General features: G+C 46.1%; 1 protein-coding gene across 2 annotated transcripts in view; it reads left to right on the top strand.

Moving 5' to 3' along the window:
* LOC147668696 (E3 ubiquitin-protein ligase TRIM7-like) overlaps positions 1-17,624 on the top strand; it is a 92,670-nt gene that overhangs the window by 29,388 nt on the left and 45,658 nt on the right. For both annotated transcript variants that reach the window (XM_086948502.1, XM_086948503.1), the window contains exons 4-5: positions 3,729-3,751; positions 12,300-12,373. In XM_086948502.1, the coding sequence (XP_086804628.1) occupies positions 3,729-3,751; positions 12,300-12,373 (97 nt within the window). The remainder of the gene's footprint in view (positions 1-3,728; positions 3,752-12,299; positions 12,374-17,624) is intronic.

Here is a 17,624-nt window from a genome sequence, read left to right as displayed (position 1 = left end):
TCGAAGCAGTAGTGAATGAAACTACTTCCGCCCTAGGCAACTTAACAGAGGAACAGTCTGCTATGAGACTTGTTGTTCTTCAAAATCGTCTCGTTCTTGACGTCATCCTGGCTGATAGGGGCGGAGCTTGTAGAGTCATCGGATCGAGTTGCTGTGTTTTCATTCCAGAAAATGCACCATCGGTATATAGAGCCATAACCCGTCTCCACAAGATTGCAAGTCAGATACACCAGAATCCAGGCACCTGGACTTGGTCCGGTTGGTTCTGGAGCGTGTTATCAGCCTGGGGATGGAAAGTCCTATCCTTCCTCGGAATAGCCCTTCTCATAGTATTCAGTTGTTGCCTATGTTTACAGTGTGGACCGGCTATTTGTGGTTTGTGCGCCACATCATGTATTCCCCATTCAAGTCCACGTTCTGAATCCCGCCTGAAAAAGGAAGAGCAAATGATGTTATATGAACAAATTGATGGACTAATGAAGATCGATATATCATGAAGGGTCCGTAGGGGACAAGGAGGGAATGAGGTAATATGAATTTTTATGGTCAATTGTGTCCCCTAACGTAGACCCCAACGGCTCCATGTACGTGCCTCAAGTACATGTATGTTCCCTCCACAACCCGCTATGAAGACGCAAATACATTTGCGTCCATCGTTAACATGTCCTCTTTCAGATCCACCATGAATGGATCGAATATTCAGTTCCTAAGTATGCCGTGCCACCGTCTTTACATGGTGCACTTTCACGTTTTCCTGGCTCTGGCGAGTTAGGCCCTGATTTCTGCCATCGAGCCCTTTCTGTCTTCTGCCTCAGAAGCTGCAGCCTGGATCTGCATCCATGACCCTTGCCTTACTCCCTGTGCGGCGAGCGGTGCCCGGCTCGGCCTGCCTGCCTGCCAAGACAATTCAGCCTTCAAGTTATCTGCTCCGCTCCTCGAAAATACATTCCTGTCTAGCGATATAGGTAAACATCTTCCCAGCTGCAGAGTAAAGGGCCCGGCCTTTCTGTCTCCGTGCAAGTAATTCATTGCTCCCGTTACCATGGTAGGCCCATGGCCCCTCGCATTACACTTAGACACGTAGACACATATGCACGCACTAGCAGTCAGTATAGAATAGCCTCTGCCCGAGAGACCTTTCCTTCTAGATAATACAGTTCCTCAAACACAAGATATCAGATATGATTTGGGTTTAGGTTGTTCTGACCCGCCAGACTTCTGTCTCCCTGTATAGTGCTAAATGTCCGGTCCCCTTCACTTTCCAGTTCCACGTCAATCACACGTCATGTTGCTTGCGCGCGCATCCAGCCACATATTTCTGCTGACACTGCAGAATTCCTCTATGGAACCACCCACCTGTGACACTTTCATGTGACGTTTCTAGTACACACCTCCGTGTACGCCCTCGTGCACGCCTTCTGTTACGTACATGTGTTCTTATCTCGTTTCTCTCAGCTGTTACGCCTTCTGTATCCATCACCATTTTATGCATTTACTATATATATTGTACTCTGTTAATAAAGCATTGTCTATCCCTTCCTGAACCTTCGTGGTGATGGAACATGATGCCTGGTTCGAACCAATTCCATTTTATGGAATAAAACCCTTATATACTCAGATGCCACGGACTCTGCCTCTCATTTCTGATTGAGTTATTCTTATTGAACTTTACCGCATAGAAATTCCGCATAGGTAAACTTTATTTACCACAGTTGGTATGTGAGCCTTGGGGTTTGCTGTACCTTGCTACAATTAATCAGACGCCCATCTCCGTCTGGTCTCTTTCACTCATTAAATAATGAGCCTAGAACCCTTGTGGCTGTCACTTTTTATCTAATGCTGATGATCAACATCTGTTAAAGCGAAGAAACTTTGTATTCTATGATATGTTTACCTCTTCCGTATAGGTTATGCTGTTTGACTTAATTATTTATCACAGATAATGCAATACACAGGGATAAAATGGATTTTGTGCACTTTTTAGGTCTCGCCTAGGCAGGGCATGCGCTGTCTCTCCGAGACATCAAGTAATCTATATGTTGGGTGAAACTCCTCCTATTGCCGGGTAATATCGCCTGCCACTCGCCATTTGTTTAACATTGGCATACCTCTTGTTAGCTGGGTATTTACTGGCTGTTGAACTGATACTGACTTCCGTGTAGTCTGGAAGCAGCAGCGCCTACCTACTGTTTTCGGCCGCTTTTGTGTTTGATGCATGTTTTATGGGGAACTTTCTTTTACGTGTCCTTAATGCTTTTCACCCTTGGCGGAGCCCTCTCACTCCCGCAGCGCAGCGTTAGCTTTACACATAGCTGTACATATTAATTGCTTAGCTGCTTTTAAAGGCCACCACTTTCCCTTATTCCCAGTTATTTCCTGTAACTGCCTCGGGCGACCCGCCGCTCATCAGTGCTTGTCTGTTTAATAACACTGTGCCCCCTTAACAATGGCGCCTAGCACATGCACCCCCCTCCGGCGCCGTGCTTTTATGCTTGCCCGTAACTTGAGTTCTTCTGTCTATAGGAGGATAACATGCTTCAGAATGGTTGCTGGATGTTACACGCTCCTACCTCGGTGCACGGGTTAGGAGTTTTCAACTTCAGAGGCGAATATTTCCCACACTATATTTGTTATTTGGTCTGAATTATGTATACGTAGTATTGAGGCATTACATACCCCAGGAATCATTTCCATGGTTGCCGTGATTGGTGGATTAGTCCCAGGATTTCAGTCATGTATTAAAAGTATAGAGGCACTACAATTCCCATAATTCCCCACCATACCTGCTTCAATTGGTTGATTAGCTTGACCGAGTCCGTTACCTTGTTTCTTAAATAGGCCTGTGTTTTTTAGATGCTGTTTGGACGGGTGGACTTGCGGTATATTTCACTAACTGTTACCACTAATTTGGGTTCTCAAGTAAGGAGCGCATATGTAAATTTGAATGTCGTAAAGTGTTTGTTGCTTACCTATTTTTATAGGAACTACGAGGATACATTTCTATCCTTTTGGTTCAGCCGTAGTTTTCTATTTCCATATCATAACTGTTTTGGCGCATTTACTGCAATGTTTGTTTTAATTACTATTCACTAAAGGATAGTACTTTTTGCCTCCTCCTTTCACTTCATCATAAGGCCTCCCCCCTATCCTCTAAGGACAAACGCATCGCTTCCCTACATTAGAATGCTCTGCCTCCCTCTCAAAAAATAGAGCCGCTTATTTTGACTTTCATATACACAGGACATCACCATGTGATCTGCAGTCTACATGAAAGGGGAGGACTGTGCTTAAGCATAAAGAGGGAGGACTAGCCTAATGTCTAAACCATCTCATGTTACTGGAGTGTTGGAGCTGATGCACCTTGATATGTCACAGGATTAAGGCAGCTTAAAGGTACCAATTACACAAAAGTCATTTACGCGAGTTTACGCTATTTGCGTTGTAAATGACAATGCCTTTTATTTATGTGTTGGTTTTGAAAACAGATAAATAAAAGGTTTTGTTATTTACAATGCCAATAGCTTACAATTTCGCAAATGCGAGACTTATTGCATTGCAAATGCTTGTTTAATTTCCTCGTCTTATGTATGTTAGTATAGTAGACTTTTCTGAGGACATATATGCATGTATAATGGATGCATACGTTTAACATAAGGTCCGGCTTCAGACCTTGCTGCATGTACCAGTGCGTGCCTTGAACTGATGTTAGTCTGGTCTCTCTCTTGCAGGACTTCAGAAGCACCTTGAGCAGGTAAGTGGTTTATGGTTTCACCTTTTCTGTTACTGACAATTGAACGAGCCAGGCTGCAGTTCTCCAGTGAGGGGGGCGGGGAGGGGTAGTGGTGGTGGGGAGGGGGTGGGTGGGTAGCAGGGGAGTATTTCATCTTCCTGGTCAGTAATGTTTACGTCTGATTTCCTTTGGGCTTTGAATTTTAAGACCTAAGTTGTTGCCGCCTCTGTATTCTGGGAACATGAGGACAATGTTGCTCATTAGCACAGCACAGAAGCTCATGAACTGTAGATCTGGTCTGGAGATAGGGACACGTTAAGTTGTCTTGTCAACCTCTTCTAATAAAAAAATCAACAAAAATACAAGCCTATATATGCATATATTGAGGAGATATGGGGTTAGACCTTTTCATCCATTGGTTTGTTCAACTGCCCTACACACATGTTGCTTCTACCCACCACAGCGTACAGGTTGGGGAAAAGGGTCCGCCCACTTCTGCCATTGGCTCTCTTGCATTAAGAGTGACAGTGCAGATGTACACATTTACATGAGAAATAAGTGAATTTCAGAGCTAGGGCTTGTGGACCAATGCTTTTATTTGGAATTGAATTTATATTTCTTTTTGTTGCGTTTCTAAATATTTTAGTTGTCCTGGTACGTTTCATCAAGGTCTTATTATTACAGTAATTCAAAACCAGTAATAAATTTTCTTTGCAACAATAAATCATATTTTCTGTGAAGTGCATTTAGCCGAAAAAGGATTTGTGGAGAGGATGTAGTCTTACAGTTAGAACTGTCGACCTGGAAGCTGGGGAACCGGGTTCGAGTCTTGGCAACCACGCTCAGCATCCTGTCATTCTGGGCAAATCACTTAGTCTCCCCGTGTGTAACAAAAATGAATGTCTCCGTCTGATACCCGATGTCTCGGGTCTAGTTCGCTCTATATAAAACTCTTTAAAAAAAAATAAAAAGGATTTGTATAGGTTTGCTAACTAATCCTTCCTCCTGGACGCACACAAAAAAGTACTATTAAAATTATTAAAGTTTTTCTTTTTTTAAATTACTAATGGCTTACTACTACACGTTTTCTGTTTATTTTATTTTTTTCGGGCATATGCTTCTAATTCGGTTTTTAGGTTTTGCCTGCGTAGGCTGCGCATGTGCAGTCTCGCTGGCAAGATCTAATGATTTTGAGGAGCTTTCACTAGCGGGCTTTAAGCCCCGCCCCTCTTTCCCAGTGGCCGGCGTCACCGTTTATGCTAAACGGTGGCCAGCCATTGGGAAAGAGGTGCCGATGACGTACACTTTTTCTGCCATCCCACTTGGATGGCCTGGCCTGACTTCCTTCTGGCGTAAAAGGTTTCTTATCTTCATGGGGTCAAACACATGGTCCCATAAAGATAATAAACCTTTTACCCCAGAAGGAAAGCAGGCCGAGGCCGTCCAAGTGGGATGGCAGAAAAACTGAAAACTCTACGTCGTGGCGGGCGCTTGTTTTTTTTTACTTCTCGTATAATCGCGGCACCCGGGCTTTATTTTTAATGTTAAAAGTAAAGCGCGGTTGTCACGATTATACCAAAAGTAAAAAAATAGAAACGAACATCTATTTCTTTACATTTGCTATAATCGTTGCACCCGCGCTTTTCTTTTAACACCTTAACCGAGGCTGTTATTTCACGGCAGTGCGGCGGTTCCGCGGAGTGGGCGGGGCCGCGGCGGCCGTTGGACGTTCGCAGCACCAGCGAGGTAGTGCTTGCGACAGCCAACGGCCGACGGCAGCAGGGAAGGGGTTAACGTTAAAAGTAAAGTGCAGGGGCAGCTATTATTGCAAATGTAAAGAAATAGATGTTTGTTTCTATTTCTTTACTTTTGGTATAATCGCGGCACCCGTGCTTTACTTTTAACATTAAAATTAAAGCGCGGGTGCCGCGATTAAGTAAAGAAATAGAAAAAAAAACGATTTCTTTACTTTTGAACCCGCGCTTTACTTTTAATGTTAATGTTAAAAGTAAAGCGCGGGTGCCGCGATTATACGAAAAGTAAAGAAATAGAAAAAAAATCTATTTCTTTATTTGTGCACCCGCGCTTTACTTTTAACATTAAAAGTAAAGCTTCGGTGCCGCAATGCTTATTTCACCTTCGAGGCCCTTCCTGGCTGCCTCTTCTCGAGCCCCCGCCTTTTGCCGCCCTTCCCCACCATTCCCAGGTTGGTATTGTCTGGCAGGGTCTATAACCTGAGGCTATTGCCTTGGAGGAAAGTCAGTCCCGGCCATTTCAAGCAATGCCCTCCCTTTCACACTCGTAAACATCTTCACAGTATACAAAAGTGACATTTGTGCTTTCTTTAACATGACTGTGAGTGACCATAGGCGGTTACAATACTGTAGTCGAAGTGTGCATCTTATTACAATGTTATTTAGATGGTGCGACATTCTGTATACAGGCTCGGGTGCTTATTGCACACTGTGTACCGCCCCGTACCGCTCATGATGGGCTCTTAGGAACGCTGCAGTACTTTTCACGGATGCGCACCAGGCGGAATGTGGCTCGGAGCCATTATCATACTGTCAATGCGACAGAGCTGAGCCACACGGGTATTTAAACTGTTCAGTGGTGCTGTGAATATACACAGACTGTTTAATACTAATCACAGCCAACACAGCTTTTTTGATGTGATTTTGTTATGCGTACCCACCATAACGCATTCTCAGTCCTGTGAATTAGTAACTTAACCAAATGTGCTTAATTACAAAAAAACACCCTCACTGTCTCTCTTTTTTTAAAGGACACCGTCCATGATGCAGAATTTAAAATTAAAACTGGGTTTTACGTAGAGCTCAAGGCGGAAATGATCAAGCGATTTTTTTAAATGTTGACTCGTAGGGGGAGTCATAGCCGCAGCTATGGCGGGGCCTGTGGAAGCCGGACCAGCCATGCTTGTTCTAGCTATGACCCTGGGATCGTCCCACTGTGTCTGCTTCGGTGAGTCCGTGGGGTCCTTCCAGATTCTCCCAGTCTAGTGGTTTGCACTGTGCCGCTTCCAGTTCCTCGTCCCCCCCACACACCCAGCGCCAGTGGTGTAACAATGGCGCTGGGTCGGGGGAGTGGGGGGGGGCAGTCTTCAGGCTCTAGGGGGCCAACTCCGGTGGCTGAAAGTATCTGCTGGGTCCAGAGGAGGGAGGGGGGCGCACTAAAAACCCTTCAGGGAGGCCCCCCTAAAGTTTTGTTATGCCATTGCCAAGCATGTCCTAGTGGACCTTCTGTGACCAACCCTCTGTTAATTACTTCTCTCTCCTCTTCTGCCACATTCAACTACCCTGCATCCGCCCCCCCAACCCCCCCAGCAATGCACCCACCATTGCATGTCCAGCCCTCAGGCCAGATCCTGTGAAACTAATAGTCCACCCACATGGGCATAAGAGATTGTGTCTGCTCAGCACAAACATTACTAGTTCTCCCACACCAACTAGTGGCTAAAGACATACTTTCAGGAGTCACATGTTGCAATACAAGAATCACTTGCAGCGAATCAAACCGACTCACTAGCATTGTACCCCATCATGCTAGTTTGATTTGTTCCACACACTCATGGTAATCTACTTCTCCAACAATCACCGCAATTGAACAAATAGTTTGTCAGTGAATCTCCTTTTGTGCACCATGGCTGGGGTAACACATTCTGAAGCTACGCAATCTGCATTCCTGGAACTACCTGGGCCACCCAGTGAACACGAGTCAGTAGATCAAAAGCTTCGTGCTGCATTTGGTGGCCACTGAGTGAAGCTCAATGCAGCAAACACTCTCTGTTTGGGTGCTGAGGGCAGACTGTTTTTTGATAATATATCACCTGTTGAAAACCCGAGGGGGATGGAGAATGGGACCTTCACACAGAGGTCAAGAAAAGAATGGAGGAATATTTTGATATTAGTATTAACATCATAATGGACTGTCACAATATTAAACTCCGGGCAAAACAGGTAAGGGATGCTGGCAACTTGGCACATGCTTGCATCAACCTGGGTATTTGGCAATACCTGCACGCCGTATGTTAAGGCTAAAAAAAAATCCTGTGCCACAAAAACCCAAGCTTCGACAAAGGCAACAACACCATCAAATGCAGCAAAGGTTCTGCAAAAGGATTGAAAATGCTCAAGAAACCAGAAGAACGTGACCACAAAGTGAATCTCGTTCGAACTACACAACCTAGAGGTGAACGTACTAAACGGAGAAATAAAGAAAACAGTGTCAGACCTGATAAGTCCAGCCACGCTGAAAGTTACTATTGTGGCTCAGGAAGCCAATTGGCATCCTATAACAAGCATTGGCATAGCCAATATGTCTCGTCTTGGGGACCTTATAAGTGTTTAGCCACGCAACAGTTGATGTTGTTGCACTAAGGATATTGTGCTGCATAACTAAATACTTAGAAGGTTCCCAAGGCGAGACCTATTGGCTATGCCAATGCTTGTTTAATGTAACTGTCACACCAGCTTGCCAGAGCTATTAGGTTTGCCAATGTCTGTTATTAAAATAGCATTTATTTTATGTTTTAGGTACACTGTCTTTATTTTGAAATTAACTGTAAAGAAATGTCATCTCCTCACCTTCCTTGTTTGCTGCTGCTGAGGCAGAGACACACAGATGCCTACAGGCCAAAATCTCAGACATTTATTTTTCTCAATTAAAGTATGCCTGAATTTCTCCTTTGAGGCAGCAGCTAACAGCAGATAACCTTGTGACATTTGAAAGATAAACGATTTTGAGATTTCTTTGTGAGATGAAGTTTATAAATCATTTTTTGATACAGAATTATTAAGGACTGCCTCGATCCAGCCAGCCAACACACCAAACACATAATTCCTGCCTGGGACTGCCTTGGCATTCATGAATGTGCTTGTTAGAGGTGACCTTGTGTTAACCTTTCCTTAAGAAAGGCCTCACTAGAACTGTCCACATGGGCCCTGTCCAGGAGAACTCCTTAGCCTGATTCAGCCAGACCAGGGTTATTTGGGCTCAGTGGGCCCCAGGAGGTCCTGCTGGCTTCCAGCCAAGATGGTGGCCAATCCCTCTGCTGTGCTGCTCTCTATGGGTTCATCATCATGTGTACAGAAGGCTGAGGAGCTCTTACCAGCCACCAGAGGACTCTGCCATTTTGTGAGTTTCTACTGCCTGACAGCCACTAGCTCAGGACTTGAGCGGTGTTATTTCGTTTTGACACTGGACGTAGGTACTCTGGAAATGAACAGCGGTGCCTTGTCTGTTTAGTTCTGCGCTCAGATCCACAGATTTTGGGACAGTTCTAGATTTTGATGCCTTTCCTCTGACAAAGCCGCTAAAGGAGAGCCGAGCGAGAAAAGCACCTTTGTGCTTCTGGCTTTCTTACATCAAGATTCAACCATCAAGAGGAATTTTCTACTGGTGGACGCTTCTCCACAACGATGAGTGTTTTTGAAGGATAAAGTCTTATGGGAGCAGCAAAGGATATCCCAGTATCCACACATTGTATCTGTCTCTGGTCTTCAGGATGGTTTGTGCAGCATACATATGGCTGTCTCTGATGGGAGAGTGGCTTAAGATTTAGGGAACCTAAAGACAAGGCATTGTACTCCAAAGCCCCTGTTTGGTAACTGGCACTGCTTGAGTGCGAGTCATGTCACCAAGTATTCGAATGGTGGACAATGCCTGGAAATCCAAGGTAACTCCCACAGTCCCCATTATTAGGATGGGAGTGGATGTTGAGCCAGTTCCATGTGTTGAACAGACCTTTTGTGGCTACTTGAAGATGCTGAGCCTGTCTTCTGAGCAATACATGAAGAACTTTTACTGGTGGAGACTCCATATTAGGGTCAGGCAAGAGGGAAGAAGAATTTGAAGGCCATATTAGAATAAAGCACCATAGAACACCCACTTGTTAAAGAGGAGTTTGGGCAGATTAAATTGAAAATAAAGAGTGTGTGAGGCACACAGAATGCTAATTCGTATATGGTTTACAGAAATATAATTTGGCACAAAACTAGAAAAAGGTCCTTCTCTAAAATTGTATTAGGGAGATATGAGGAGTTCGGGTAATAGAATAGCTCACTTTTCAGGTGATATTGAAAGGAAAAGGAAAGATTCAGGGATGTCAAATTGCAGCACATGGGACATGTGCAAGGTTATAAAAGGGGAAGAAGAAAGGTTAAACTGTACAGCAAATGATTGCATGCCTTCAGCATTTTTTATTTTATTTCCTCTTTATTTTTAATTCTGCTATTTACATACTCCCATAATCTGGCTCAGGTGAGCTTTAATCCCAGCCTTCCAGATCAATCTGATTGGACAGCGATGCTGGGCAATGGATGCAGCATCACACTCAGTTTAATATTCCTCTCAGCCACCCTGGTACTGTTGACCCTGCGGGGATCTTACAGTGTCTTTGTACCTTGGGACCAGTCACAGAGGGCTGTATGAATCCTATGCCACTTCATACCCGACAGGAGGTTTAAGGTCCAAACTGTCCATTTCAGGAGAACATTAGATGCATCCAAGCTGAATGCTTTCAAGATAAGACTGAATTCAGCAAATCTTTCCCAATATTTCATGATCAGGGTCTTCGCTTCTGGGGATAATTAACCCTTTGAGACTGCAAGACGGACCCCAGGTGTGCTGTTGAGTGCACTCTGCTTACTTCACCCTTTGCCCCATGGATCAGCAACGCTGTCACAAGCTGCTCCTTCCAAGTACAGTTCTTTAAGGCTTTATTGCTGTGATTGATTACATATTGCAATCCCATCTACCCCTGCCTACAATTGATGTACATTCTTGGGCTTTAGGGGACCCCAAATCTGCCACTGCAGCTGTCACAGGTGTCCAGGTCTGAGAGGAGATACTCTTGATTCCATAGTGGAGGTTAACGAGTGAAGCCATTAGTGGTGTAAGGTATAAAATTGGGCGGGCCCCTGACATTCCCATATCTCAGATACTAATAGGTTTTGGGCTGACGGCGGTCCCTTCAGGGATGACCTCCTCTCTCCTGTGCGCAGTGGCAGCATGGTCCTACGTCATGCGTCAGGAGAATACATCACAACTGGCTGCTTAGTTTTAAATATCTTCACAAGGCAGCTGCAGTTTGTATAGTAGGAACACCAATGAAGTATGTCGAAGAGGTTGGTCTTTTAAACTCTTCTTATATTTCTATTAGAGCCACACAATTTTAGTCTGACTGACTTACGACAGCGTTTAGTCATTTCAAATTTCTCATCTCCTTCAAGAACCGTATAATATACCTTATACCCTAAGTGCACCACCGCACCTTGCTGAAGATGAGCTGTATCTAGACTTACTGTTGGCTTCCTTCAGAGGGAGACCATAGTAGGGTGCCTGACAGAGGTTAGCTGATGGATGATTCTTCAATCTCTCCATTTCTCTGCCTCGTTTAGAGCTCTGGGATGTGTGGATATCCAGATGGTAGGGTCCTGGTTGGTCTACTATCAAGAGACCTCTGGGCGGATCGAGCGTACGGGGCATGGCCTGTTTGGGGCACACCTTCCAACACTATGCCTGCTGCATTTTCCTATCTGGGACTGCAACTCACTGGCAGGAAAATCTCAACACAGGCAGCACATATCTTTGGTTTTGGGGGTCAGTGATCAAATACAACAAATACAACAAAGTAAGTGGAGACAACCATGCCAGCATGAAGCCGCAGTTTTATTCTCAGCAGTCAACTTCAGAGGGATACATTCTACCAGCCCAGCAGCATGCTGTAAATATGTCAGGATGGCAGCTGCACAGTAAGGCAGTTGAGGCCTTTGATGGTACATACTCCTGTAGTAGCATGGTAGACCCTTATCCGCTCTTTGCTTGATAAGGACAAGTGTAGGTAGGGTTGACTCGAGATTACAGGTAAAGAAGCTGCTTAACGCTCTCTGTAAGGAACAATATTTATCTGATGGGTTGTGTGTTCTTCCTAAGTCTTTCTGAGGGCCGGAGAGGGAACAGCAGGGCATCTTAGCACAGCATCTAGAAGGGCGTGTCTTCTCCGTAATGTCGGTTGTATGACATCATATCGACAGCCCAAATATTTGATACAAAAATTTCACTGAAAATATACTGAGGTCCAAAATATTGACTTAACATACATATAACATGAAGTACCAAAATATCAACCACAAAAATATTGTGAACCAAAATACAAAAAAAAAAACTTACATTCATTTTTTTAAAAGAAGATAATAAAGCTCAATTAATATGTGGGATTTACCTTTAACAGCAGAGAAATGATAGATGTCATATCTAAAATTGCATAGCTTTTTGACAATTTTAAAATTATAATTATGGACATTCGACCAATAAATATTAAGGACAAGAATCTAGTTAAAGTCCACCTGGACAAATAAATATTTGAGTATGTCATATCTGTACTGTAAGACTCCCTGTGAGATGTACTTGTGCGACAAGGGGTTCTATATTCACTCTGTGATCCTGAGGTCTGTGCAGTTCGGAAGAGGGATTGTGTCGTGTTCACCCTTGATGTTCTGAGAGCTGTGATTGCTCTGTTTTGAGTAAAACGTATAATCTTCTGTTCCAGATGTGAAAGTGCGAAGTTTCGGAAACCAGAAAAGATCGTTCATGAACCTCGAGAGCCCTGGTGGAATTATAAAGGTAAAGGCATCTCTGTGTCTTCTTTGAGCGTGCAGTACTTAGAAAATGAAAGGAATCCAGTACATTATCTCTCTTTTCTTAGCGGTTTCGTCAATAAATCAATCAATCATATCATTTGTAAAGCACACTACTCAACACCTGCGAGGGTCTCAAGGCGCTGGGGTGGGGAATGCTGCTACGGCTCGAAAAGCCAGGTCTTGAGGAGTTTTTGAAGGTCAGCAGGTCTTGGGTCTGCCATAAGTGGATGAGGAGGGTGTGCCAGGTCTTGGCGGCGAGGTGGGAGAACGATCTACCGCCAGAAGTCGCTCTTCGGAAGCGGGGGACTGTGGCGAGGGCGAGGTAGGCGGAGCGAAGCTGGCGGGTGGGGGTGTAGAAGCTGAGTCGTCTGTTGAGGTACGTTGGTCCGGTGTTCTGGAGTGCCTTGTGTGCGTGGATGAGGAGCTTGAAGGTTATCCTCTTGTTGACTGGGAGCCAGTGCAGGTCTCTCAGGTGGGGTGTGATGTGGCTGCGGCGAGGGATGTCGAGGATCAGGTGTGCAGAGGCGTTCTGGATGCGTTGGAACCGTCTCAGCAGTTTGGCTGAGGCTCCTGCGTAGAAGGCGTTTCCGTAGTCCAACCTGCTGCTGACGAGGGCCTGGGTGACCGTTCTTCTCGTTTCAGTGGGGATCCACTTGTACATACTGCGGAGCATGCGGAGGGTGTTGAAGCAGGAGGAGATGACATTTACCGGTTTAGTCATGGAAAGGGTGGAGTCGAGGATGACCCCTAGGTTGCGTGCGTGGTCAGTGAGTGTTGGAGCGGTTCCCAGTGCGGTCGGCCACCAGCCGTTGTCCCAGGCTGAAGGGGTGGATCCGAGGATGAGGACCTCCGTCTTGTCCCAGTTCAGCTTCAGTCGGCTGTTCCTCATCCATTCAGCGACGGACTTCATTCCTTCGTGAAGGTTGGTTTTGGCGGTGTGGGGGCCCTTGGTGAGGGAGAGGATCAGCTGGGTGTTATCGGTGTAGGAGATGATGTTAAGGTCGTGGCGACGGGCGACATGGGCGAGCAGTGCCATGTAGATGTTAAACAGAGTTGGGCTGAGGGATGAGCCCTGGGGTACGCCGCAGATGATCTCGGTGGCTTCGGAGCGGAAGGGGGAAGGCGGACGCTCCGTTTCGTGTGTCTCATTTATAAGTGTGAAGCGTAAAACACAGCACAGAGCAATATGTACTATGAACAGCCTGCGTCTGCTGTGATCCTCTGCACGGCTGTCTTACTCAATGCACAGCCCCGCATCATCAATCAATCAATCAATCAGTGACACTTGTAAAGCGCGCTACATACCCGTAGGGTCTCAAGGCGCTGGGGGGGGGGGGGTGCCGCTACTGCTCGAACAGCCAGGTCTTCAGCTTCTTCCTGAAGGAGAGGTGGTCTTGGGTCAGGCGCAGGTCGGACGGGAGGGAGTTCCAGGTCTTGGCGGCCAGGTAGGAGAAGGACCTTCCTCCTGTAGTTGCTCTTCGGATGCGGGGGACGGCGGCGAGGGCGTGGTTGGCTGATCGGAGGTGGCGTTTGGGAGCGTAGAAGTTGACTCGGCTGTTGAGGTAGCTCGGGCCTTGGTCGTGTAGGGCTTTGTGTGCGTGGGTGAGGAGGCGGAAGGTGATTCTCTTGTTGATGGGGAGCCAGTGAAGGTCTCTCAGATGTCCGGAGATGTGGCTGGATCGTGGGATGTCGAGGATGAATCATGGTGTAGAAGTGAGTGTGCGCTGTCTAGCAATGGATTTGTACTGAAAGCATACCATTCCAGCTCATACTCATATGCCGAGGCAGAGTCAGAAGGAATGAATGCATTGGGTGCACTCATAAACGTCAGCACGCATGCAATGCAGGGTATACATTGCGAAATTAAGACATGTCCCTATGTTAGCGTCTCTTTCAAGGAGGTGTTATTTTTTAACACAAACCTAGGTCTGTCTACCTTAGTTGATCGTGCTTTGCGTCAAAACCTATGGGTGTTTGCACTGATCTGCCCAAGTAACTCCCCAGTAATGCTTCCTTGATGCAATTTGACATAAAGTGCGTTTTGCATTGAGACAAGGGCAACTTCCAAAGCAAAAGGCTTTTTGAACTAGAAAGTACACGCCAATGCATCACTCTGCATTTCCTTGTATCACTTTCCTAATACCCAACGCCTTTGTAAATCCCTGCCTTGACTTTGTGAGGAATACACATACATGAAAAGAGACTCCTCCTGAGAAGACAGCCAAAGGTTTGTTTATCTCCTCCCCTGGCACAAGTCTAAATGAAGGTCTTTCTGTGCATCAGCATCACTGCCAGCCGGTCCCACATCACACGTAAAACATTCTTATAGTCCTGTTTCTTTTAGCCAACAACATGTTGCATTCTGGTACTGGCAGTTCTGCTTGCAACATGGCACTGCTCATGGAAGCACGCGCTGTTCACTCACAAGACTGGGCTGACTGCAGATGGCACATTTGACATGAGTCTACATGTCAGGAGTGTGTTAACGGCATGTAGTTAACATTTCTGGAGCTCTCTAGGTTGCGAATGGGTGTGTGTACTCACAATATGTAAGCAGGACATAAAGTGGGTGTGATATGAGGACAATCCATGGGGCTCCCTGGGCTCCCGGGGCTCCCAGGATCTGGTCCCGTCAACCAATCATATTGAAGGTCAACCTGGCTCTGGCCTAAAAGTGTGAGAGACAACCCACATGTGTTAATGAGAGAACTCAGAATACCAGGAAATAATTTTCCATCATGGACAGTAAGTAACTATCAGTTAGAGGAGTGCTTTACCAGTGGACTCCAGCAGATGACACCAGAGAGTTCATTCCCATGCTGGTGACAACAGGGTTGTTGAGGTGAGTACTCGGGCAAAAGAGGTCTGCCGGGGCATGTAGTCAGGGCCTCAAACTTATGCACCAGTGGAGGACCATCATCATCATCATCATCATAATAACTTTATTCGGTCATTTGTACAAAACACCAACAAAGTATACAAAAATAAAAACAGAAATAAATATAAGATTAAAATAGTATTAAACCATTACAAGCGTAGGTACAAATGACACCCGGATCAATTTAAAAACAAACGTATAAAGATACATAAATTAATTCGACCTAGTCGAGTTAAAAGGGATGCTGTGCAACCTCCAGGCTTTTAGGGTAGTATACCATATGTGCCGACTTGGTATTTTAAGATGCATAAGTAGCATATGGGAAGAAAAAGTTAAAAATGTACTTTATTGCTATACTAGGAATGTTTTGCGAATCAACCAGAAGGAACATAAAAAGCGACTAAGGGCAAAAACTATTGGCCCTGAGGTATCTGCTTTTAAAATCCTAAACGCAGTCTGGTACTGCCTAACACCTAGATTTAGGTATAAGGGTCGAATCCATCTCCTTAGTGCAAAAAATACAGGATGTGTTCTTCAGTTTTATTGACTTCGCGGCAAGCCCAACCAAGTTCTGGAGCTAGGCCAGTCGCTCTTTCCCCGGGAATTTCAATAGCAGATTGCCGTATCTAAACCTGATGTACAAACTCTTATCAAGAGGTGGTGAAATCAGGTCAAGAAAGGGTTCAAACAAAGAGCTTGATTTGATATTTAAAAATTTAGATGATAACTGTCCATTTCTTTGGTTATTAGTATAGTTTTGCCCTACTGCACTCCAGTACGTATCACATTTGGTGGCCCTTTCTGGGCTCTCCCACAAGACCATCAGGTTCAATAATTTGCACCACTTGGCGATATGTCTGAACCAGGGTAGTTGTTTTGCCCCATTAAGCACTAGGACCTCCCGCAATGAATTGCAATAATCTGTTAATTGCGGAGTAGTCCATAGGCGCAGCCAGTAAATTTGTGGTCTCAGGGCTGCTAAGTCACCTATTCTTTTTATCCCAAGATCATAGAAGAGTGGTGTGAGCGGTTGTAGGGGTGGGAGGGGGGCTGGGAACGCTCTCTATGCTGGGAACAGGTGCTGCAACAGTAACAGGCTGACCAGTATACTTCTTTAGACTTGGTTTTATTTTTATGGTACGTCTGGTTCTGAATGTCAGTCTCTCTCTGGCAAACTCCAGCTTATCCGTGATGGTGGTGTCCTGTGACCGGGGTGTCTTCAGGGGCCGTCTTCCCGGGTGCAGCATCTCCGGAACCCAAGGAGAAAGAAGACCGACAGAGGGAGGCCGTTAGTTACTTGTCTGATACTGTCCTACCCCCAACGGGACCCAGTGTTTGTGAGGGAGCACCGGTGATATTTACAATTCCACGCGTGTTCGTGCTCAGGCAAGGGAGGAATGATGTGAGGAACGCAGGTAAAGGGAAGGGAGTGGTAGCGGGTATCGGGAAGGACACAGAAAAGGCACGCACAGGGGTTTCTACACTATGTACACGGGGTACTCTTTCTCCCCACCCAGGTCGCCCAACGCCGCCGTACCTGAGAAAGCCACACTCCTCCCTCGGGAGTGTGGCACGGCGGATCACGGGGTCGTTGGCCTCCTGGCTCTCCTCCGCTCTCGGTTCTCCCGTCTTCTCCACCTTCTCCTTGCTTCGCCTTTGGACTCTCTTCGCCTTCTCCGTCTCTCAGTCCCGCGGTGACGTCACACACCGCATACAGGGCTTCCCCCTCTTTCATCCATCCAGGTCCTCCTACGTCAGCCGGAGGCGTGGTCTCGCTGAAGTCATCGTACGCCCAATTAAAGGAGCCGGTATTATTTTCCTCGTCCGGTTCCGGCTGTGTTCCCCAGTCATCCCTCGATGTGCCAGTCTGTGGGGAAGGAGGGGAGTTAGGATCAGGGGCCCACCAGTCTTCCCGGCCTCCCGTCCCGACCCCGTTACACTCCTCCCCCCTTGGATTCTCCTGATCGGGGAGAACTGGCACCCTCAACAGGTAATCCGCAATGCCATTGTCCACCCCTTTTTTGTGCACTATATGGAACGAAAAGGGCTGGAGGAACAGAAACCATCTAAGTATTCTGGAGTTTTGGGTCATGTTTCTCTGCATCCATTGCAGGGGAGCGTGATCTGCAGAGTGAAAGTCTTCCCCTCAAGGTAGTATCTCAATTTGTCCACAGCCCAGCATATCGCCAGGCATTCTTTCTCGACCGTGGGGTATTTACACTCTCTAGGGTGGAGTTTCCGGCTTATAAAGAGGATGGGGTGTTCCAGCCCATCCTCACCCAGCTGCGACAATACGGCCCCAATCCCGGTGTCAGAGGCGTCGGTTGCTAGGGAGAAGGGTTTCTCAAAGTCTGGT

The sequence above is a fragment of the Lissotriton vulgaris genome, unplaced genomic scaffold (assembly GCF_964263255.1).
Source record: "Lissotriton vulgaris unplaced genomic scaffold, aLisVul1.2 SCAFFOLD_3633, whole genome shotgun sequence".
NCBI classification, from domain to species: Eukaryota; Metazoa; Chordata; class Amphibia; order Caudata; family Salamandridae; genus Lissotriton; species Lissotriton vulgaris.
This window is presented reverse-complemented; position numbering and strand designations above follow the sequence as displayed.